The sequence below is a fragment of the Condylura cristata genome, unplaced genomic scaffold (genome assembly GCF_000260355.1).
Source record: "Condylura cristata isolate star-nosed mole 26May11 unplaced genomic scaffold, ConCri1.0 scaffold00024, whole genome shotgun sequence".
NCBI classification, from domain to species: Eukaryota; Metazoa; Chordata; class Mammalia; order Eulipotyphla; family Talpidae; genus Condylura; species Condylura cristata.
The window spans coordinates 33,402,182-33,426,418 of NW_004567125.1; the positions used below are offsets into that span (position 1 = coordinate 33,402,182).

General features: G+C 51.3%; 1 protein-coding gene across 2 annotated transcripts; it reads right to left on the minus strand.

Annotated features, from left to right (window-relative positions):
* Positions 1-34: 34 nt before the first annotated feature.
* On the minus strand, positions 35-22,206 carry TECR (trans-2,3-enoyl-CoA reductase). Of its 2 annotated transcripts, XM_012729103.1 has the most exons (13): positions 22,046-22,206; positions 2,901-2,951; positions 2,213-2,264; positions 1,857-1,901; positions 1,655-1,758; positions 1,450-1,565; positions 1,263-1,368; positions 1,084-1,156; positions 953-996; positions 823-880; positions 659-747; positions 356-401; positions 35-278 (listed from the first exon to the last, which is right to left on the minus strand). In XM_012729103.1, exons 1-13 carry the CDS (start codon positions 22,058-22,060, stop codon positions 151-153), a joined length of 927 nt encoding a protein of 308 aa, XP_012584557.1. In that variant the 5' UTR covers positions 22,061-22,206; the 3' UTR covers positions 35-150. The 2 variants fall into 2 exon arrangements, with proteins under 2 accessions (XP_012584557.1, XP_004688291.1); XM_004688234.2 differs by lacking the exon at positions 22,046-22,206 and having other exon boundaries at positions 2,901-3,136.
* Positions 22,207-24,237: the final 2,031 nt, after the last annotated feature.

The window sequence follows — 24,237 nt, forward strand, 5'->3', positions numbered from 1 at the left end:
GCCCCAAACCCCAAAGAAACATGCAGAGTCTGAGTCTGGCTAGAGATGGCAAGTTTTATTCCAGGTGCTGAGAGTACTCCTGGCCTCCTCAGAAACACTGGGATGGAGGGACAAGAGCCCAGCATGACCAGCCCAGGTAGGGTAAGCGTCTCAGAGCAGGAAGGGGATGATGGGCATGCGCAGCGGTGGGTAGTCACGGAACTCCTTCAGGTAGCTTCGGTGCTTGCCCTTGGCCCAGATGGTCATCTGAGTGAAGCCCACCAAGGAGAAGAGAGCCACTGGGGAAAGAAGAAATGTCAGGAAGTGGGTCAAGGGGTCGGGGGACAGGGACACTGAGGGAGGGGCGTGGGCTCACCTGGGAGACACTGTGTCATGATGGCAAAGCCGATCCACGACCCCACCTGTGGGCAGACAGCAGGGTGAGGGCAGGCAGGGCTGGTGGTTCTGTGAAGACCTTACCATGCCTAAGACTGCACGGTGAAGCTGCCCCTCAGCCCTGACAGCACAAGCCAGCCATACACATCCTCCAACCCCCAAAGAGGCTGCAGCTTCCACCTATGAAGGCTCCAGATTCAAACTGTAAAAGCTGACAAGCCCAGCACCCCATTAAGGACCTCCACAAGCCAGGGGTGGGGAGATGAGCAAGGCAGACCCTCACCTCATAGGTGTAGTTGGGGCAGGACACCAGCAGAAAGAGCCACGTGAAGGGGTTCTTGGTGGGATAAGGAATCTTCCGGGTCTTAGATCCTGGTGGGTAGGAGAGGAAGGTGAGAAGGACCCTGAAGCAGCCTGACCCTCTCCTGTCCCAGGCTAACTACTCACCAGCTGGCCGCAGGTCACGCAGTGCCATGTGGATGGAGAAGTTGCCTAGCTGGCAGATCTGTCAGGAGAGTGGAGTCAGCCAAGGTCCCCTCAGACTCCCCAACCCCGCCGCTTACCCCAGACTGCTCACCACAAAGATCGCCAGTGCCAGTTTAACCTGCTGGGCTCCATAGGCTGAACAGAAAGCAGAGGGATGGCCCGTGAGCGGAAGCCTAAGCAGGGCTCAGACAGGAGGGACAGGGAGGGTTGAAGGCCACTTACTAGGGGGTGTGTAGAGAGGGTGGTTGATGTAATAAGCCATCCACGCGGCAAAGCCCCAGTAGTAGGTGCAATTCTGAAAAAGCAGGGCAGAGATGGGGCCTGGCCCAGAAGGGTGGAAGGATAGGGGCAAGGAGGGTGCAAGGGTGTGGGTGAGCAGAGGTGGGGGGCCCGGGGCTCACCTTGAATATGTTGCGCAGCGGCATGGTGCCATGGGAGAAGCGGTGCACAAAGAGCGTCTCCAGCAGGCGCTTGACGTAGTGGAATGAGTGGCAGATGCAGGCAAGGCTGTGGAGTGAGCAGGTTAAGCAGGGGAGGGGGGTTTGCTAGTCCCTACCCCCAGCGCCCCTCCCTCCTGCACCCACTCACTGCACCACTGTGTGTCGACTGGACGTGAAGTCATATTTGTGACCATAGATGAAGGGCACTCGGAAGTAGAAGAGCAGGTAGATGAAAAGGGGCCCTGCATATTCTGTCAGGAAGACCTAGGGGCATAGAGGGAGTGGCAAGATAAGTCACCCCAAGGGGGCAGACTAAAGAGGAGGCCATTGGGAGCGGGACAGCTGGAACTCACCGTCACCCAGCTGATCTGGGCCCCCAAGTCCCGAAAGTAGAGTGTGGCTGTGGTACCCACAGGCAGCTTCTGTAGAACATCCTCATCCTTTAAGGACTTGCCCTCTGTGGAAAGGCAGGCCAGGGCTCAGGGGCTGCCAGAGCCGCCTCCTGCTGGCCCCCACCCAGGGGGAGCAGGGACCTCTGAGCAGAGAAGTACTCACTGGGGTCCAGGCGGAGGGACTGGCGGGCGGGGTACCACTGTGGGTCTGCAGAAAGAGCAGGTGTCAAATGCACTTGAATGGGCCCCCAGACCCCCACAGTTCCTCTTGCCTCCATGACAAGACCTGTAAGCCCTGTGAGGCTCTAGGACACAAGCCGGAAGAGCACAGGCAGGGGCGGAATGTCCTTCCCAGAGCACAGCAAGGGCGTTTCTGCTGATGACAACACTGGGGGTGCATGACCTGGGCAAACCCAGAAAGGCCTGGGCCACGCTGGCAGCATCTCCCCAGGCCCTTGAAGGAGAGGCACACAGAACTGGGGCCCACCTGGGAGCAGTGTGACTGGGCCCTGGACTTACGGCTCTTGGTGAAAAGGTTCTTAATCTCGGCGATGGTGGCGTGGGGTTCCACCTGGGAAAAGCACAGGCCACAGGGACGTGAGTAAGCACAGACCCATGATCCAGGCTCCCTCCTGGTAAGGGGGACAGACTAGGGGTCTGGGGAACTGCTCTGGGAGGAAGGAGGGTTAGGGACCAGCCCCTGGCCATATGACCAAAAGTCCAAGGGCCCTACCAAAACTGTTTTAATAGGTGGTCAGGAGACCCCAGGTGATGTGAGCATGGGAACTAGGCCTGATAATCGGCATGCCCTCCCACCCACATCAACAGGTCCCCCCAGAATAAAGGTCTCCCCAGGGACATATCTCTTAATATCAGGTCTTGCCTCAGTAGGGGGCAGGTCTCAGAACTCCACCTCCCCAAACCCTAGAGGCCTGCAGGATCCACTGAAGCTGCTTCACCACTTCTCCAACGAGAAGGCCAGCTCCTAGCCACACCCAGCGGTTAGGGCTGACCACTGCCCTACGCTCATTAAGGCAAACCCAGAAACTGAACCCTTTGTGCACCCTCCACCCCACAAATGGCAGCAGGTAGGGTGCCAAGACATAGGCTGGAAGCTCACTTCCCTCTCCCACGACTAAGAACCTCCGGAAGTAGCAGGATCCTAGGCCTAGTGCCCTTGGCCTAGTGGAGCTGAGGTCCGTCCTACCTTGTCCAGGAAGCACAGCTTCTCCCGGGTCTTCCCATCCAGAATCTCCACCTCGAAGAAGAGAACAGCCTTCTTAGGTTTCTTTGTTATCTTGGGGGGTACGGGCCGGGGGAGGCCATTGAGGCCAGGGCTAAGGCCCTGGCTGGCCTCCCGGGCCACCACGCTCATGCTCAGGTCCATGCCGCACCGCTCTGCCTGCCTCAGCCAGCGGCCCCGGCTGCCGGCCGTCAGCCCCCACCACGGGGCAGCTCTGGGCCAGGCAGGCAAGATCAAATTCTGCCGCGGTGCTGGAAAGGTGCCCACATTGCCCTGGCAGTGCCAGCTTCTGTGCAGATGTAACCTGAGTGGCCCCACAACCATGGCCTGGCTAAATATAAAACTGCCCTAGACTGCGCCCCCAGGAGCCACACACAGACCTGGGCGGAGGAGGGGGGAGAGAGGCCCAAGTTGTCCTGAAAATGAGACTCTCGATTGGACATATCCCCCCAACAGCATTAAGGGCTAGTAAGACCGAGAGGCAGGCATGGAGGTACTTCCCAAGCCCCCCACCTGGTTCAAGAAGAGGCTAAACAGCAGCCTAAGCCCCAGTGCCCAGCTCAGGTCCTCAGAGTTCACTGGGCTTGGAAAAATCCCAGCTATTTTGAGAATCCGTAAGATAGATCATCCATTTCCCCTTCTGAGCTGTAAGAGACACTCTGGATTATTTTCCTTGTGCATTTGTGTTCCCAGGGAGGTGACAAATTCCAGAGTTATTGGTGCAGAGAGCTTCTCTCTAAGTGTGGAAAGGGTCAGGAAACGAGGAGTTCCCACATGTGCCCCAAGGCTGGGCTGACCGAGCTTCAGCCCCCTCCCCCCTGAGAGCTGCTTCTCCATTTCCCACCCAGGCCTGTCTAAGGCCCTCTTCCTACCTGTCAGCCCAACACAGGATCCCCTCCAAGCCTTAAGCACATACCCCTACTTCCCGACACCTCTGGTTCCCTGAGTTGCCTGGCCTTCTGCTCCCCCTAAATCCCCTAACAATTTGTCAGACAGTGGCAATGGGAGAAGTACTGCCTTGGGTGAGGGGGAAGCCAGTGAGAGAAAATGGGGCAAACTGCGCAAGGGGCTGGAGAGGGCCCAGCTGTGCTCATGATCAGACCAACCATGGAAGGCCCCAGAACTCTCTACCGCACGTCCTATTATAGACAGGGGCTGTGGCAGGCAGGACCAGGTTTGACCCTAAGCAGCTGGGGCTGAAGACACTTTATGGCCCTGGTGGGCCCTCAGTCAGCCCTCAGCCAGAGCAGAACAGGGAAAAGGAGCAGGACACAAAACCTCAAAACAGGCAGAGCTCCCGCCAGGGCTCTTTCAAGCACACAACCACCTACCCAGGGTCCAGGAGATGAGTTACCCACAGCCTGAACCACACTGGAGAAAGGGGTTCCCTCATATATCTCCAATGGCAGCAGGAGAGGCAGGGAACTTAGCGGTCTCCATGGAATCACTTCTCTATCAGCCTCAATTCAGGGGTATGCCATGGACAAAAGAGAAGATCCCTCCCTATCATCCACGGCATCAAAGATAATACTGTCGACTCCAAACTGCACAGAGTGTGGCATGGGGGGGAGGTTACTCAACCCCTCACGTCACAGGGGTAACAAAGCCAGTCAAAGAGAGGGAGCTGGTCATACTGCCCAAGAGTTGGTCCCCACCCGGGGATCCCAGGGAGAGGGAAAGGAAGCATGAAGAAATCTCCACAAAGGACTAGAACAGCAGGGCCCCCGCGAGTGTGGGCCTGCTCCATGGCTGCAGGTATATTAATAGTTCCTGGGCCCCAGGGGCAGTGCCCACATGCCTTCCGAGCCCAAGTGACCTGCAGGAAGGCAGCACTGCATCTACTGGGAGAAGAGGCCTCCGAGTTCCTGCTGAACCACTCAACAGCTTAAAATACAACCAGCCCCTCACCCTGCTGGCCAGCTGCTGGGGGAGGGCTGAAATCCTACCTCTCTCCCCCCACCTCGGGCTCCAGACCAGGGACCAGGAGGCGAATACAACCATCGGGGCCCTAACTCGCTGTTGGGAGAGAAGCTGGGCAGCCAGGAGGGGGACAAGCTCAGAAGCTAGGCAGCAGGAGGGGACAACCAGGAGGGGAGAAGCTCCCAGCTGCCACCACCGCACCCAGGCCAATGCTGAGCCAAAGGAGAGGAGCAGCCAGTGCCCTCAGAGGTAAGCCCAGCCTGAAGGGCTGTTGGGTGGGGGCAGTGCCAGCTCAGTCATGGAGCAACGGGGGCTCCTTCCTCCCTTTCCCCAAATTCAGGGGCCCAGCAGCCATATTCACCAAGAAAGGATCAGAAGACCCTGGGGGAAGGTGCGGGGGGGGGGGGGAGAGATATACCCGATATACCCAGGGCCTCTCTGTGCTTTCTTGCAACTCCCTATGCCTCTGTAATTCTTTCAAAATAAAAAAAGTGAAATGAAAGTTATGCTAGGTGAAAGAAGCCAGGCACTAAGGGTCATCTACTTGTGTGAAACAGTCAGAATATGTAAATCCAACGAGACAAAAAGCAGACTGATTTGTGGTTGCCAGGGTTTGGGAAGGGAGAATAGGAATGTCAGCTACTGGGGACCTGGTCCCCTTTGGGGTATTGAAAAGTTTGGAACTACAGAGGTGATTACTGCACAACAGGATGATGGTACTGAGTACCACTAACCACTTTAAAATGCTGAATTTTAATATGATCTTTCAGCTCAAAAGTATTATTTTAAAGGAGAAGCTAAGAGATTCCAATTACCCATCCCCCAAAAAAAGGTTCCCCACTGCCCTCCCCCACTCCCACCCCCAAAATGTGAGGACTGTCCTATGCATCTCCGTCTTTAGTTGCCGAGCTTCCCACACCACTGCCACCCTCCCCATGTTCTGTGCCTGAGGACGGGGGTCAGAAGTGAAGGCAGCTACTGAGCAGAGACCCAGGCAGGGGAGAAGGGGAGGCAGCAGGCCCAGCCCCATCCCTGGGAAGGCCAAGAGAAGGGCGGCCCTTCAGAGGGAACATGGGGCAGGAGGGAATTTGGGGGGCTTGGGGGAAAGAGAGGGAGCCACTTGAATGCAAGGGCTGTGACCCAAGCTCCCTACTCTGGCCCCAAGTAAGAGGTGTGGTCCCCATGGCCTCAGGCACAATGGACAGAGGACAAGGACAGCAGGAGCCCTGGCACCGAGTGCCAGAGGGTGGTTCTGTGATGACAGTTCCACTAGCCCGGGAAGAATTCTCACCCAGAGGCCCCAGATTCCGGGGCCCAGCCAACAGAAACTCGTGGCAGCGGAGGTCAGAACACAGCAGGCTGGGGACCAGGACAAGGGGTGGGGCCATGTCCCACCCTGCAGGAGCAGCATGAGGCCAGACTTCAGCCTCCCCCAGTCTGAAGGGAACACCAAGAGCCACTGGCGAGCAGCAGGGCCAGCAGTTTTCACTATCTTCGTGATCATGAAGATACAGCTGATCAAGGTAGGAGTGGGAGGAAGAGGGGCACCTGTTCTGAGCTAGCACTGGTGCCCAGAGACATCAGGAAAGTAAAGCTCTGGCGACAGTCCCCATCTGTAATATGGAAAAAACAGCTGTTGTGCAACTGTAGAAGCCTTTGCACATGCTGTTCCCACTGCCTGGAACACATCCCCCTACAGCCCCACCTCCTCAGGCCTTCAGACAGCTCCCGAGGAAGCGCTGCCTATTCTCAGTCTTCTCCAGGCACTAAGAATAGTCTGTGCCCGTAAACACCTGTGAGGCACCTGGGCTCACCAAGGTAATACAGGTCACACCCCAAAGCCAGAACAAAAAACAGTGGCAGGCAGCCAGTACAGGGGGAGCATTCCTGGCTCCAGTAACCCCAAAGAGTCTGACAGTGGCTCCTGGACACCACCCTGGCTCTAATCATCTTACACTGCGGGAAAGGGCCAGAGAACCAATCAGCTCTGCTTCCTATGGAAGGAAGCTCAATTTCTTTCTTCATCAGAACCCCATAGAAGGGGCTCCACATTGCCTGGGCCCTCAGAGGCAGCACCACAGGTTCAGGGGGTCCCCTCATAAGGAAGCTGTGAGAACAAAAACATTCATCTATTTGCTAGCTACATAGCCATGGACAAGTTACCCAACCTGGGCCTTTGTTTACTCATCTAAAAAAAATGGGTTTCACAGGGTTACATTGAATTTAAGTACCAAAAAAAGTGTGTCAATATAAGTTGCCTAGAATAACTATTATAAAGAAGAAATATTACTGGACCAACAGTAGCAAAATAGCACTGGCATACATGCCGGGAGGAGGCCCCTTCACCCCAAAGCCTTACCATGGCCATGAAGGGCTACAGGACACCAAGTTCAGAGAGGCATATGATGCTGCCCCACAGCACTGGTGATGGTGAGCTGAGCCTACACATGTGGGTGAGGGAGGCGGGGCTGTGCAGACAGCCCCGGGGCTGGGCTCACCCCCCCCTCCCCCCAAGGTTGCAGGCAGAGGCTGCTGGCTCTTCACTGCCTCCCTGAGGCAGCGGCCTCCACTCCCACTGCTTGGAAATGTGCCACAGAAGCCTGGCTCCAGAAGGGCCAGGCACCGTCCCAAGGCCAAGGTTATTAAGCAGACAACTAAAATGCAGTGTGGACCAAGAAAGTGAGCACTCGACCGACCAACTCTGCCACTCACCAGCCAAGAAGCTTCAGCCACTGTCCTGCATTCCTTCCTTCCTTCATCCACTCCGGCCTCTCCCTTCTTCCTAGGCCCTGCCTTCATGAACCTGCACTCCACATGTGCTCAGTGGTGGGGGAGCACCAAGACAACACGTTTTGTATCCAAGAGTTGTGGAGAAAAACACTGGAAGAGGGTCAAGTGTGACGAGGATGACCACTTTAGACAGAATGGGTCAGGGAAGGGACATCTGAGTGGAGGCCAGTGGGAAGTGAGGGAACAAAACACAATCCGGGAAGAGCATCCTGAGCAGAGGCACACAAAGGACCTGAGAGACTAGACTGCAGACAAGCTTGAGGACAGGAAGGCCAGAAAAGAGTAAGAAGGGGGAGACTGGGGGCAGAGCGGCCTATGCCAGGGACGAAGTAAAAGGGACAGGCAATGCAGGGCCCTGGGCATTGGGGAGGATGCTAGTTTTTACTGAATTAGCTAGAGCCGTGACAGTTCTAGCAGAAGTGGACTGTGACCTGCTGTGTTCACCTGCTGCCTCTGGGAATTGGGAAACCAGGAAGGAGGTGGTGATGGGGGTGGGGGTAGGGAGGCAGCCACCAAGCAGGTGAAAAGTGAGATCCCAGGCAGGCTACAGAGATGGAGGCGATTGAATCTGCTCATGGTTTGGATGTGGAGATGAGAGGAAGGAGGAGTCTTTGATTGATGACAAGCCCAGAAGGGAGGAGCACTAAGTAGGAAGCAGTGGTAAAGGCAGACACCCATGCCCAGGTTAGAAGAGTCAAGTCTGCAACTGCTGCTCCCTGTGCAGGAGGTGTGGGCAGGCACAGCCCCTGGCCGACATCGGTGCCGCAAGGCCTGTGAGCCAGGAGTCCAGAGCTCCTCTGGGGCCTCTGCTCCCCATCTTAGAAACACCACTGTCCCAATACTCCCCACAGGCCTCCAATCTGTGAGCAACACTCAGAAGCCTTAGGCAGGGTCCACATTCCAAAGCAGGCCTCAGGGTCAGCGTGGATTCGGATCTGCATCATCCCACTCCCCCACCTGGAATTGACATGTGCCCTAACATGGCACACAGCCAATGGGGGTGGGCGGAGTGGACTGTGGCTGTTTCCCACAGGTAGATCCCATCCTCCCTTTTCATCCTCAAGGTGGCAGAGGGAGCAGAACTATTTGTTCCACTTCACAGATGAAGAAGCCCAGTTCAAGGGGTGAAGGGTGCCCCCAAGGAGCACAATCATTTATGTTTAGGGGAAGCCATCCTCCCTCCAGAGCTACACTCCAAATAGTACATGCTCTGCAAAGGCCCCTTAGAGATGGCACAGGACAGCTAGGACCCTACAAGGGTCTGCCTGTCAGGAAAGAGCCCTTGAAGACCGCTTCATGTGGGATGGCCCGCGCTTCAAGGACAACTGCACCCTAGTGGCAACACCTCCTGAGGCTAGGGCACAAGAGGCCTGTTGTGGGTGCAAGTCCTGCTCAGTGCAACCTAGGACTATAGACAAGTCACAAAAGGCCCAACAGGAGCCTAGATGTGATAGGACAGAGGCCTCAGCACCTGGTGAGTCACAACGTCACGTGGCATTCGTTTGGACCCTAGCTCAGCACTGAAGCGCAGCACTTTCATATCCCCTGCCCTCCCACTTTCCTGAGAAGACCTTGGGCTTGGCTCCCAGGGGATCAAAGGCTACGCTGGTGGTCAGAAATACCTCCTTCCCCACTAATCTCAGCTAATGACCCCAATTCCTCAAAGTACCTGGGACCGTTGCACCTACCTTGCAGGGTTGCTGCAGTGGGGGCAGAATGTCATCCAGGCTAGGAAGGGTTAACAGACTGACCACTCAATACCCAAGCTCCTGAGCATCTAACCCTGGAAGGTGTTCTTAGGGTGTCTGGATGGTGTGTGGGTGCCAGCTGGCCTCTGTGACCAAAGAAGGACTAAAATGAAGAGAACATTGAACGGATACAGTAAGACCTGGGTCTTGCGCTCAGCTACCCCACATTCTTTGGCCAGCTGCTCACTGCACCCAACCCAGTTTACAGAGTGTAGAGCACACCAGAGTAACTTTGGCCAGGCCCACCTGAATGCGCCACCATGGAGCAATACTAGCAGATGCTTGCCTGTCTCCGACTGTGCTGAGACCTTAACCTGCATGGTTCACCTGGCCTCACCCAACTAAAGAGCCAGTTAGGTGGCTCAAAAACTGGGGCTCAGAAACAATGGGCTCTTACCTGAAGCACAAGGCCATAAAATGCCAGAGCGACCCAGCTAGTTCGGGCGCAAAGCCCCAACTTTCTGCCATAATTCAATACAGTTTCCCCAAAATGGGGTGGAGGGTGGGGGTGATTATCTGGAAAACATCCCCTTCTTCTGACACTTCCAACTCCAGCGTAAGATGGAGTTTGATGGTAGACTCTCTGGAACACCACCCCTCCATAGGGCACGTCCTGTGAAGTGCCTGCTCTCCTCAGACTCAGCACCCTGTACCCCACAATTCACACCTGCCACCACTTGATACCAAAGAAGTGCCCAGAAGGTCAGCAACTGTCCAGATAGTTCCTACATGTTTCCTTACAGGCTAAGGCCACCAAGGGCGGGAAAAGCAGGGCCAGAGGGGTGTGCAAACACCCAGCACGAGCAGTGCTGCAGAGCCCAGTCACACAACCACCCTGCCGGAGCCTTGTCTTCTCCAACTGGACACCAGAATGTTCCTCGGTGGACCTCACAGAGATAACCATCAGGCACTTAGCAGAGAACCCCACCTATTTTTGCCCAGACCTGGAAAACCTAGGCAAGAAAACAGCTCTCTGATGGAGGCCCACAATCCACAAGTCTAAAAGCTCCAGGTGACAGATGGGAGCACTCAGTCACCTGAGCTGTTTTCTTCAAAATGGCCCCTGCTTGAAGAAACCCAACACCCTTAACCTGACTGACACCCCCACCAAGTCTTCCCGTGAGCCTCAATCCACCCTTCCCCAAAGGTACAAGCACCCAACCTCCCCATTTCACACTGACCCCGTCACCCATTTTACAGATGAGGAGGCTGGAAAGCATTAAGTCACCTGCCCAGGGGCACACGGCAATAAGCTCCAGGCACAACCCTTCTATTATTTCTGTTCCTTAGAAAAAGAATGCTCTTCCTCCAGGACTGTCCCTAGCTTTCACTTTCCATGCTCTAGGACCAGGGAGTGGGCCAGATCTGCACCCTTACACCCCCAGGCCAAATTAAAGTTGGTGACCACCTCTGATCTCTGCATTCTAGGCAGGAAGGCGCTGTCAGGCCATGATGCTGGAAGAGACCAGAGAGGCTGAGCCCTGTGGACACAGGCTGAAAGGAGCAACAGACAGAGCCAACCCCCATCCCTGCAGCAGGCAGGTTAGTCCACCCCCGTGAGCTCAGTTTGCTGAACAGCCGGGCCTGGGGTCCAAATGGCTGCCTTACACAGAGCAACAGCCGCTGTCGCCTCCCACACACCCTCCCACACACCCTCCCACACACCCTCAATGTGCCAGATGCATCCTCCACACCAATTATCTCCTTTACTGTGAATCCCCCTTTGCAGTTGAGGAAACTGAGGCTTGCTCATTCACCAGTATCAGGAACTTAACTACATGCCTGGCACTGGCAGGAGTTCTTGCTTTACCTTGCCCACATGGAGCTGACATTTTTACCAAGGGAAGAGTCAATAGTTACACACAGCCACATGTTACTTAGCAGTGATGGGAGCGGCCCTACAGGCTGTGCATCTAGCCTAAGTGTGAAGTAGGTGATACAACCTAAATTTGCATAATTACATCCTATGATATCTGTAGTGACAATATCACCTAACAACACATTCTCAGGACATGCCCCCATCACTAAGTGAAGCAGGAGTGTGTAGAAGGTGACGCATGCCACGGGAAAAGCACAGCATGGAACAGGGGCAGGAACTGGCAGTGAAGGGGTGTGCAGTTCTACATAAAGAGGTCAAGAAAGGCACCCGTGAGGGGCACTGAGTCAAGTCCCATGGAGGTGGCAGGTGGCGAGCGGCCCAGAGGGCTGGCAAGGTCGTCCATCAGGGTGACAAAGGCAGTGAGACGCAACATGCTTTTGTGTGCTTGAGCAGCAGAGCAGAGGCCATGTGGCTGAAGCATGAGTGTGAGGGGTAGGAGGTGGGAACAGGAGGTATAGGGCATGTGCGGGCTCAACCTGCTGAGGACTTTGTGGCCTCCACTCCACATCAGCTGGGGTCATGGTCAGTTCTGACCACAGCAGGGCTGTAACCTGACTTGGGTTCTTCTATTTATTTTTTCCTTGGGTTCTCAGAGGATCCCTCCAGGCTATAGGGGAGCAAAGGTGGAAGAAGGGTGCCCAGGAAGAGGCAACAGGAGTAAGTCAAGATAGATGGCTCAGCCTGAGGGGCTGAAAAGCAGTGGTCCACAGGCCAATTCTGGCTCACCACCGGCCTGTTTTTGTACAAAGACCTGTGGCCCCCGGAGGTGCAACCAGTCCCAGCCCCAGAGACTGGTGTCACTCTTTCTCAGTCCCATGTAGACCCCCAGGAGTTGAGTGGGAGGGCAAGCATTTTTACTTGTTAGGGCAAAACAGCCAGATCCCAGTCTGGCCTCAGCCCTGTGGTCCGCCTATCTCCACATGGCTCAGAGCAGTGCTGCCTAAGCCCAGTGAACTACCGAGTACAAAACAGTAAGCCAATAAGCCTGACTGCACTCCTCAGAACAGCAGATGCAGGACAGGGAATCTGCTATCTCTGGATGTCGAGGCCCACGCCCACGCTGACCAACGATTTACATGCTGCATAGAAGCCTGCAAAGAGCTCAACATGCAAAAACATCTGGAAGCCTGCCCTTAAACCTCTTCTGCTGACTGAGAAGTTTTCCTTCTTCACTCACTCAGTAAGTGCTTCCTGAACCCCTCCATGTGCCAACCTGTGCTAGATTCTGGGCTTAGCCATGAACAGAAAGACCTCAACGTGACAGCTATGTACTGAGAATGTTCCGGGCACTGGGAGACGATGAGACTGGCAAGAAACAAAGCCTCTATCACATAACATGAGGCAGGATGTACCAGGCACCATGAAAAAAGAGGCAGGGGGCCCAGAGCACCACAGGCCACAGACAAGGCATGTCTTTCCAAGTGATTCGAGCCACATCCAGAATAAAGCTGAAGCGCAGCTCAGCATGAGGCTCTGTAGCACAGAACGTGGAGGCTGGAATAGACTTGAGGGTGAGCAGCTAAGGAGGTTGGAGCAGAGGCCAAACACCCTGAGTCTGACCTTTAAGCAAAGGATGTCCCTTGATGCTGAGCAAGCACAGCTGGGAACGCGTGGACAGAGACAGTAGCAGGTCTCAGAAGCCACCGAGGCCACGGACTCCAGCGGCGTGGACAAGGGCAAGAGGTAGCAAGTAATAAAAAAGACACCCTAGTTCCCAAAACCTGAAACACCATTGTTTAAAAAGAAACTATGGTTGAAAGAGTGGAGGGATGACATCCACTAATCCTAAAACGTACATCATTAATCCTAAAACGCACCTCAATTTAAGGAAAATGAAGCTGCCAAAGAGAAAAAATGTTTATCTTGGGATGGAGGCTTTATTACACTTTTAATCTCCATAATGAGCAGTATTCAGTAACATACATTTCAGACTATACATATCTCCCCAAGAATTCTGATATTATCATCACTTCTCCCCCCACCCAAAGAAAGACGCTCCCCAGCCCCACCTAAGGGAAATGTCAATTCAACAAGCTGCCCTGACCAACCTTCTTAATGTATCCGGCAAACCAATTCTCCCCCAGGACTGGAGGCTCCAGCTATGAACCCCTCCAGTTCAATCTGCTTTCTGGTGTTCTATGAAGCCTCAGTGCCGGATTAAACCATCCTCCCCCCATTAACTTGTCTGAACCACCCCCACTCTGAGGTCAAACATCATTCCCACAGATCCACTCAATGCCCCCTGGTCCCTTTTAAAGAAAGGGGGTGGGGGGGAAGAATTCAGAAGGACAGCACAGGCCTAGGCCAACTGAATGGCCCTAGGGCTCTGCTTACATAAGAGCCTTGTTTCCAGCAGGGACAGGGCCGTGCCAGCCTGCCAGTCACCAGGGGATATTAAGAGTTTCTTTATTCCTCAGAGGGCTGGGAAAGAAAGGCTCATGGTCCATCTCTGGCGAAGCAAGGGCAGGGAACAGTTCACGTGCCAGTAATTAGGTAACTACCCCAAATCTTTAACAAATGCCATATGGAAGCCCTTCCCTCTACCCCTCCCCCCGCCACCCCCAAAACCTAAAAATAAACTGTCCTCTGAAAGCTAAGGTAAAATCAACAGAAAAGGGACTTTCCTCATCAGGATAAAGTCCACAGATGTCAGGAATGCTATAAGCCTGGCCCCTGAAATGCTGTCCCTATTCCCTTCCCCAAAGACCTCCTCCCCCTTGTCTTAGATGAAAAGACTCTGAGGGCAGAGGCTGGTTCATTCATCCCAGTATTCCTGGTACATGACAAGTATGCAGTAAAAACTATGTTGGAATGAATGAACCGACAATAAGTGGTGAGTTAATGAGTAAGTGATGGTTGGAAAACATAAGTGAAGCCTATAACAGGGTGGCTAGACCAGCAGAACCTGCCAGCAACCTGTGCAGTAAGGAGCAGCTTCAGTCTAAGCAAGCCCAAGTGCAAAAGGACAATCAGGAACAGGCCAGCTGTGGGAGGAGTGGACCCCCAAGTGGATGGTCAGGGAACCATATGAAGCCTTCCTAGTCGAGTAAGGACTAGCCACTGAAGCTCTTTACCCCAATGCGTGAGACAATGGGTCCATCCAGGTGGCTGCAGCCAGCCCCATACCTGCTCTCCTGCTCCCGATGTGTGTAAGACCACAAAGAGAAAATAGTCATGCATCAAATCACTCGCTCACCAAGGAGGCACTGGCCAGATGGCAGGGAAGCTTCAGGAGCAAGATTCTGAGTGCCTACCCTCACGGAGCTCAGAGTCTGATTAGACAGAAAGAACATCCAAATGAAAACACAACCACAGCCCACAGACCAGGAAGTCAATGAACCAGGCTGAGGTCATACTCCAGGCTGAATGGTCACGGGGGCCTGCCTGGATGGCACTGAAGCTGTGCTCTCAATAATAAGAAGGGACCGTGCATGAGGAAAACAGAGGGAAGGGCATTTCTGGTTGAAGGAACAGCACATGCTCAGGCAAGAACATGACTGTACGAGTTTAAGGACAGTCTCGTAATGAGAGCAGGGAACAGAAGGTGGTTAAAAGCTCTGAGGAAACAATGTAAGCCATGGAGTCAAAAGTCCTCACATGGGAGAAGACCCTCTGGCTCTACTGGGTGGGGCAATATGACCAGGAGAGGCAAGAATAAGTTGATGTGCTCCTAAGTAAGGAGGCTCTGGTGAGCATGGGATGACAGCATCCACTCTCTGGGATGGTTTCTGTCGCTCTAAGTTAAATAGTGGACTCTGGATGTACCCTGACTTAACCAAGGAAGGAAAGAGCAGAGAATCTAAAATGAGGCTTCAAGGTATGTGACATTGTATCAAAACCAATCTTTGGTATTTGGGCTCCCTCCTCCATCATATGGGCATATTATTTAGCATGAAGTCATCTCTGTCCCGATCCACCTAGCCATTTGTCCTTATCCACTGATCAGACCACCCAGTGATTAAATCACGGCTACAGTCAGGAAGTGTGCTGGGCACAAGAGACAAGGCTCACCTTCCCGGCTTCATGGTGAGAATACTGAAGCTCACTCAGGTTTAGTCTTGAAGGCAGATTTGGTAACCTCGAAGAGCATGTCCTTCATAACCACACATTTCATTCCTTCCCCAGTGCACCAATCCCCACACTTTGGGGACATCTAGCAGAATCTGAACTCTGCCCATCACCAGAGCTGTGTGACCATCACATTTCTGTGCCCTAGTTTCCCATCTGTTAAACAGTACCTACTTCCTAGGTCTATTTATGAAGACTACATGGGTAACAGAAAGTACTTCAAGGAAGCACCACATTAGAAGTGGCTTCATCATTATTATTACTATTATGATGTTCTGCCTGTCCCCAGGTATAAAAACAGTCTCCGTCTCCACTGTCAACATCAGCAAGGTGTTAGTTAAGACCCAGCCTGAACTTGACCAACCGGCTTAAGCTCCCTAGCCGTTCTTACCCAGCCAAGCCTATCAGTGAAAGTCCAAGGATTCATGCAAGTCCCTTCAAACACCGCCCCCACTCAGGGCTGTCAACCCTCCACCTGCTCTGTCCTCTGGAACCAGTTCTACTAGAGACTCTGCTGGACTTAGGGGAATTCCCAAGTCACCAGAGTGGCTGAAACAGTTGCCCCATTCTGTTCCCACCACACCCACCACTGGGCTCCTCTCACCAGCCTGACTCCCACCTCCTCCACCTAAGCCCTGCCTCTGCCCCACTCCTCCACCTGGGCACCACTGGCATCTGAAGGCAAGTTGATCAACCCTTTTATTAAGTATTAACCACGATACCGTGACTGATACTGAGCTGAGTACCTTCTTCAAATCTGTTCATGCAGTGCTCACCAGAACCAAAACCCCTTGGAGTGTTAACGATGTGACATACTGGTCCATGAGCAACATAGAGCTGGAAAGGGGAAGGGACCTGACCTTGGTCAATTACCACCACCCCCACGCCCATCAAGACACATTTCAAGCTGTCAACCTGATATCCCTGAATGTGGACTACATGTACAATCAGATGCAATACTAGTCACCCTGGCACACACCTGGCCCCGTTTTATGGATGAGAAAACTGGTTCAAGAGGTTACAAAACTTGCCCACGTGTTCTACACTTTGCTCAGACAGTTAAGGATCTTACCAGGCTCTGATCCAAAGCCAGAGGCTTTGCAGTCTTCCCAGTGAGAATATTGCCCAACCAAAAGGGACAGTCTCTTTGGTCCTGGGAAAGTTCAGCCTTTCTGGGCTTCAAGGCTCACACCTGTGGAGTGCAGAGGTCAAACCAGAAGAGTTCCAGAGCTCACACAACCCAGGGTTCTGAGGTTCCAAGACCAATGGCAAAGGAGTGGCTAAGTGTAGTGATAACACAAAGGGAGAGGAAAGGGACTCACCTGGAGACTACCACTTTGAATCAAGGTGTCGACAAGCCTCAGCTCCACCAACCAGACCCCAGGCCCTCAGCTTCTTGGCCTGAGCCTGCCAACATAAAAAAGTTCACCCCAGGGCCCTCCCAGTATAACTGGTTCCAGAGTGTGAAGGCTCAGCACTAGCACCACAATGGCCCACAGCTCAGCCTGAGTTCAATCCCCAGCAAGGGAGAGTGTAGGAGAACCCTCCTGTCTTGCCCCTGCTCCCCTTAACAATGTAATTCAGTAAATCCACCTGTTTTGCCTCCCACTCTATCTCACCCTCTGCACCTCTGGCCTGTACCCCAGTTCTTCTATGCAAAAATAAATAAAATAATAAGTAAAATCTAACAATAAAGGAATAATTCTTTAAAAAAAAATAAAAGAAAGATCACCTGGCTTCCATGTTCCAGTCCCAATCTAGCATCATTTCCAGAACCCCAAGAAGCAACCCACACAATTAATTTAGGCCAGAGGGAGCCCCTCTGCCTGCAGTCCTGGCATACACTGCCCTTCCCACTCTCCCTCCAGGCATACTGTATCCTTGGACTAGCACAGGGTGACCATCAGCCCCCTCAGGGTAGCATCAGCAAGGACAGAAATGAGTCAGGTAAACCAGCTCCACTACCTGGCTCTGTGACCTTCTCTCAGGTTTCTCATCTATAAAGTATAAATAATTCTTGTACCCATCTAATCTTACAGAACTCAGTAACTGCTGCCCACAGCCAGCAGCATCATTATTGTCACACTTCTATAGCTCAGGTGCCACTAGGGAAGAGAATTAACACAGATCTGGTTCTGGTTCCATCTCTACCACGTGACCTTGTATCCACAAAATGAGGGGAGAGTCCCGGCTCTCAGGGGTTTTGAAGCGACACATAAGTGTTACCTGTCCCTGCTACTATTATCCAACATCAATATCGCCTAGGAAGAGGGGAGCACAGCTGGGACCTTGCCCCCACCTGTCTGCAAATGCAAAATCAATCCCAAAAGCATTTTCTGAAGACCTGTCCAGTGCAGCATACAGAAGGTATGAGAGTGAAGCATCCATGCAGTTCCCATCTCAGAACACAACACCTGCCTGGGCACTGGCACCACATTTAATCATAAAAGTCAAACAGACCTACACATTAGCATTAGGACTCCAAGGCCAGAAAAACCTTAATACTTCATATTCTATTTCAAAAGTACACAAGAACTCAGAAGGAAAAATTCAGTGAACAGCAGACATTTATATCTAAAATCCCACCTCCCAGGTTTAATGGATATTTACATTTTACTCCATTTACATCAGAATCCTTTTAAAAAAATAAAAATAAAACAGTATCACTGAAGCCTCCCCTGCCCCTGCCTTCTCTCCCTAAGCAATGATTCCTCCAACTGCTTGTTAATTCCCACAAGCTTCGCAACTCTTACTACACTCAGTCCTTCTGTAGGTATATATCCGGATATAAATAGTATAGATAATTCTCCACGTGGTATATTTTTTAATTGTACAGCATCTTTTGCAACTTGTTTTCCACTCAACATGATAACTGGAGATGTAATAAAGGACTAGGTAAATGAAACCAGATTTCTTTCATATAATGGATTATGCACAAAGTTAAAATGAATGAGCCCAAGCTACATGGAGAACCTCTCCTTTCATGGATACCCCCAGGACAATGTATTTCTAATAACTTGACAATGTTCTTTAAGATTAAACTTTGATTTCACAGCTGAATGGCTTTCTCTCCATGAAGCAGCCACAGAAAGATTCGAATAAGTAAAATAGCCTGCCTAATGTCATCATTTCCAGCCAGGACTCAGCCCAGGCCTGTCCAAAGCCCACACCTGTGGCACCCTTAAATGATTCTACTTCTTTTTTTTTTTAACCTCAGAACATACAAATGTTTTATATAACTGTCATTTTTTATAATATTGTTTTTTTTTAACATCATTCTTCATTTTGTGCATTTTTTCATCTGAGTTGTAGTCACCATGGGCTTCCCACCACCAGTTCACCTGTGTGCCATCACCACAGCCCAGTGCACTGATTCTACTTCTTAATCTTTACTTTCCAACTCAGTTTTCTGGCTCTAAATGGTTGCTTTTGACTAGGACTATTCCTCCACAAGTTTCACATACTTATTAAGAAAGCTAAAGCAAGATATTACAGGCCTGGGACTATCTGCAAAATAATCTTTTTAATGGTGGGGAAGCAGACAAAGATTGGAGTAGGGGGGTAAGATCCTCAATGTGGACAGTGTGCACGAGGCTTCCTCACCTTTGGGGTAACCACTTGGAGATACTGGGCAGTGACCTGCACTCATGTAGGCTAAGAGGGACTGATCTTCCCAGGAATTAACATCTCATATACAACATACTGTAGCTGTTTTTCCAGTTGCTACTGGGATCATTACTCTGACCTCTCACCTGCAATGACAAAAATAGCAATAAATAATAAAATCCTGTAGTCTGGAATAAAAAGGATAAGCAGTTTTCTCTCAACCTTGCTCCAACCCAAGACTATCCCAAAGCATGCTTTGGCTTTCCAAGAAACCAGGTCCAGGCAAGGCCCACGGATACCCTGTACTATCTGCTTCATCTCAATCAAGCCACTGAAGGAATACTTTTTCCTCTCAAGTCAGAGGGGACATTAGCAGCAAGCTGTCATTGAAACAACACATCTCTCCTATAGCTGCAATCTTCATCACCTTAACATCAGACAAGAGTGTGACAGAGCACATACTATACCTTTCTAATCATTACTTCCATCCCTTACCAAATTGTACTTCCTAATCTCTGAGGTCTCTCCCAGAGCCAAAAGATCTTGGGGGGGAGGGGGGGATGGCGGGGCTGAGTGGGTACAGAATGACGGTCACTTGGGGGTAAAAGCATTAACTTAGTGTCAAAGGAAAATATATTCTTTGATGTGGATAATTGAGGGTTAAGTGAGAGTGAAAGCATCTCTGCTACTTTTATTGATGTGCAACTAACACTTGAGATAAAACTAACCTGCTTGCTGTGCAAAGAGGGCCAGGAGACACTGTTCCTCCCTTAGGGAAATTCTAAGTGCCCAGGGGGTGCACTTAGTAAAAGTAGCAAAGAATGCTAACAGAGAAAGCTGCAAAATAACATTTTCTTCCTCTATGGTCACTCTGAAGAGAGGGTCTGGGAAGGAAAAGGTTTGTGTGAGATAAGGCATGATCTCCAGTCCAAGTCATTGGCTCAGACTAAGCCAGTTTCCAGAACATAAGTTTCTACCAAGGGTCCTCTGAGGTCTATTTTATCTGACTCCTAAGGACAAAACTTAAAATAACTCCAAGCTGGAATGGAGTTGTACATGGATTTCCCACCTTGCATCTGAATGTGGCTTCTTCTCCAGGGTTACAAACAGGGTTTGAATGGGAAAACTGCATCAGAAAAACTTTCTTCTATAATCAAAAAGTTCAAGGGAACATGAGAGATAATTGACTACTACCCAGTGATTCTTGGTACTATGATTCATGGTCAAAGTGATTGAGGGGAGGGGGCTCCCCTGGTGGCACAAGAGTTAAAGTCTCAGCACTATGAAGCTATCACCAACCACTGCAGCAAGAGTTTGATCCCCCATCAGGAAGCTGACCCATAGGCTCAGCAGACCTCTCCTATCACGCCCACAGCTCCCCTCAGCAGTATATTTTAGGGTCAATCTGCCTGTTCTGCTTCCCACTATTTCTGGTGAATCCTCTCACTCTCCCTGACACACACACCATTCCTAAACCCCCACCTCTTGCCTGTACCCAGCTCTTATATGCATAAATAAATAATCTTTTAAAAAAAAAAGTGATTGAGGGGGCCTCCATGGTGGTATAGGGGTCTCAGCACTATCAAGCTATCCCTCTCACAGCAGGAAGCTGATCCACATGGCACAGCAGACCTTTCCCATCTGGTCTGCTGCTCCCCCCTCAGTAGCGTCTGTAGAAATGCCTGTTTGGCACCCCACTCCATGTACAGTGAATCCTCTCACCCACTGCATCTCTGGCCTACACCCCAGTTCTTGTATGCATAAATAATTAAAAATAAATCTTATAAAAGTGATTGAGGACTTCTGGGTTAATGCTTTCAAAGGTTCTGGGTAATTAATAATAGAGACAAGCAGAGGTAATGGTATTCAGCTTGTAAACAAAAACAAAAATATTTCTCCTTCCACTTATATGCAGTACCTAATGTCAAATTCACACAGAGACAGAAGCAGAATGATGACTGCCAGGGATGCGTAAAGAGGGGGCCGGGGATTATTATTTAATGAGTAAACTTTCAGTTTTTCAAGATGAAAAGAGTTCTGGAGATGGATGGTGTTGATGGTTGCATAATAATGCAAATGTGTTTAATGTCACTGAACTGGATACTTTAAAATGGTAAATTTTATGTGCATTTTACTACAATTTCAAAAATGGAAGGAGAATACTAGCAACTAAGACTCTGGAGTCCTGACTTCCTATTTCTGTTCTGTCCTTTTTCTGGGAGACTGGGCAAGTCACTTGATATCTCTGAAATATCTCATCTACAAAAATGAGAACAATAGTAGTAATAGTAGACTCCTACTTCATAAAAGATACGCGCATCTTATTGGCACAATTATTATTCTTGTGATTTCAGCCATAAGTTTATTATTTAATGTTAATTAAAAGTTAGCAACAATTTAAAAATTTAAATTACCATAGTATATTATTAGGTAGGCGAATAAGTGCATCAGAAGACTTCATTTTCAGCGGAAAAGAGACCCAAGACACTTGACTTTTGTGAGTGGCTGTGGGCATGAGATTTCTCCTCCACGCAGGGGTTAACTCAGACGACCTCTTAGATTACCAGAAAGCAAGATCAGCTTCGTGGCTCGGCAGGAGCCAGCCCTGGAGCTGCACTCCCTCACCGCCTAAACTTCTCAGGGACGTCCCGACCTAAGGAACAGGTCCAAAGGTCTGCCAGCGTGCATGGGAGGATAGGTTGCAAAGCTTCTACTTAAGCTTAATGCTTAAGTACAAAACATGTACAAGACACCCACGGATCGGGAGCAAGGGTTCCTCACCCTTGCTCCTGCCTCGCTAAAGTCTGCAAGTTAGCTCGCTGAGAGAGTTGAGGGAAATCTGCAAGCTTCACAGGTCCTCTGCGGAGACCCCAAGAAAAGATACCCCCAAAACAGCCTGGGTAGCAGAATTATAAATACCTCCCCACACATGCGCGCTGCGATTTACTAGTGGCCCAGGGCACAACGCGCGCCCACTGCGCCTGCGCACTCCGGTGCTACCGGCGGGGCACAGGACGTTACAGAACACAGCAGTCCTGCGAGGAAGAGAAAAGGATGGGTGTGCGTGGCCGCTCAGCTCCCCTTTCCTTGTTTCTTACCTCATAGTGCTTCATGACTCTCTGACACACGCACGGCGGACTACTCCTGTTCTTGCCGCTACCGCTGCTGTTGCTATTTACCTGCGCGCGACACAGTTACGGGTCTCTCAAGCGCCCGCGACCGCTGCGCGAGACTGACCGCGGCTCCACGTCCGCCCCACCCCTGCCTGCCGCGCGCACCCCGTCAGCCAATCAGCGCGCGGGGCGCCCACCTGCACCCCCGCCTGCAAGGCGGTCTGAGCTAGGACTAGCTGGTCTCGCCATGGAGCTGGCCAATCAGCCTGCGAGACCCACCCGAGCGGGCGGAGCGAGGGCAAGGTGGGAGGTTAGGAAGGGGGTTTGGCCAACCACCAATCAAAAGGAGGCGTCGGCGCCGCGCGCTCCTTGCCCCGCCCCCCAGAGGCGTCGCTGTGGAAACCAAGGGAAGCGACGGTTACTGCAAGGCGGGGGGCGGGAGCAAGAAGTTGAGTGACATGGGAGGGCCGCATCCACATGGCGGGCGGCGCAACTGAGTGGTTTCCGAGGTGGGCTATCCGGGGGTACCGGAGAGCAACAGGACAGAAATACGGGGCCTGGGGACTTGGGCTGAAGCTCCTGGACTTAGAGGCCTCTCCGGCAAGGGTAGGCCAGTCATGAAAGGAAGGGAAGGAAAAAAATGGGTAGGGGAAAACACCCTAAGATACCTCAGCCTGCAAACCTGAGCCCTCCCCCCATTCAGAGCGTGTCTTAACTGCCCTTTTCAATGCATGCTCTGCCCCAGCTTGCTCGCCCCTCTGGGCAGGGACGCCCCATTTGTCTCTAACTGCGCTGCCCAGTATGGTTATCACGTGTGTGATGAGGCTGGTTGAAGACGACCAATTTCAAAATTTTACTTAAAAAGGACCTCGTCGTAATCATTTGTTGGCTACACACTGAAATCATGTATTGGATTAAGACATTATAGAAATCTTTTATAAGTTTATTTTTTACCTTTTTAATGTGCCTATTGGGATATATGAAGTCACAGATTAAGGCTGGAGTTTGTGGCCTGCTTTTGCCTCCCACACACTAGTCCTGGGGGAGGGAGTTGGTCTGGAATCACGCTGAGCTTTTACTTCCTTAATTGTCAGGAGTAGACTGGGGAGGTCGGGGCCATACATACACATACACACAAACATATGTACATAGTCAATGTTGCAGGCCAAAGGACAGGGAGCACCTGGCACATTCCCTCACCTTTATCCTGCTTTTCTCACCGTTCTCTCTTTTCTCCTGCTTCTAGATCATGCCCCTGAATCTTCATCAACTGTTGAACCCCTCGGAATCCAGACGCCTGGCATCAGGAACATGGTGAAAAGTCCTCAGGGAGAGAAGGGTGGAGCAAGGTGAGTCAGTGCATAGTTAGCACTTAGTCATCCAGGTTCAGTTTTGGAAACTTCTGAACCTACAGTTTGGGGGACCATCTAAAGACAGTTTTCAAAGACTGTCTTTTTCACTGAGTTTATCAGGAGCAAAACATGGTATCACAAAGGTGTTGTGTAGGTCTGCTTTCAAAGGAACATGTTTCCATTTGCATTTGTAGAGCACATTGTATCTTGAGACCCTCTGTTCTGAGGTCTTTGTTCTCTTTCTTCATTGAGGGAGATAGGGTGAGTACTCAGTCAGAAGCTACCAGTTTAAATACTGCCAAATTGAGTTAGTTGAGGTGTCAAATTGAGAGGTGCTGAGGAAGTTGATTTGAAGCTCCCTCAAACGTTTCAACTTTGGGGCCCTCCCTGGTGACATAAGGAGTTAAAGTGAAGCACTGTGAAGCTGTCTGCAACTACTGCAGCATGAGTTTGATCCCCAGCCAGGGAGCTGACCCACACGGCGCAGCAGACCTCTCCTGTAGCCTCACCCTCTGCTCCCTTCAGCAGTGTATTTAAGTCAATCCACCTGTTCTGTTCCATCCTCTTGTCTCTGGTGAATCCTCTCACCCCCACACCTCTGGTCAGTACCCCAGTTCTTATATGCATAAATAAGTAAATCTTTTTTTAAAAAAGTTTCAATTTGCCAGTCGTACCAGTTTTCACCTTTGATATGGTCTGAACAGGTTATCTTCCATATCTCTTATCCAACTAGATGAGGTATACAGTATCCAAATAGATGCCATTTTGAGAGATTCCATGCCCATTCCTATAGATTTGGAATTTTCCTTTAAAGACTTTTTTCTG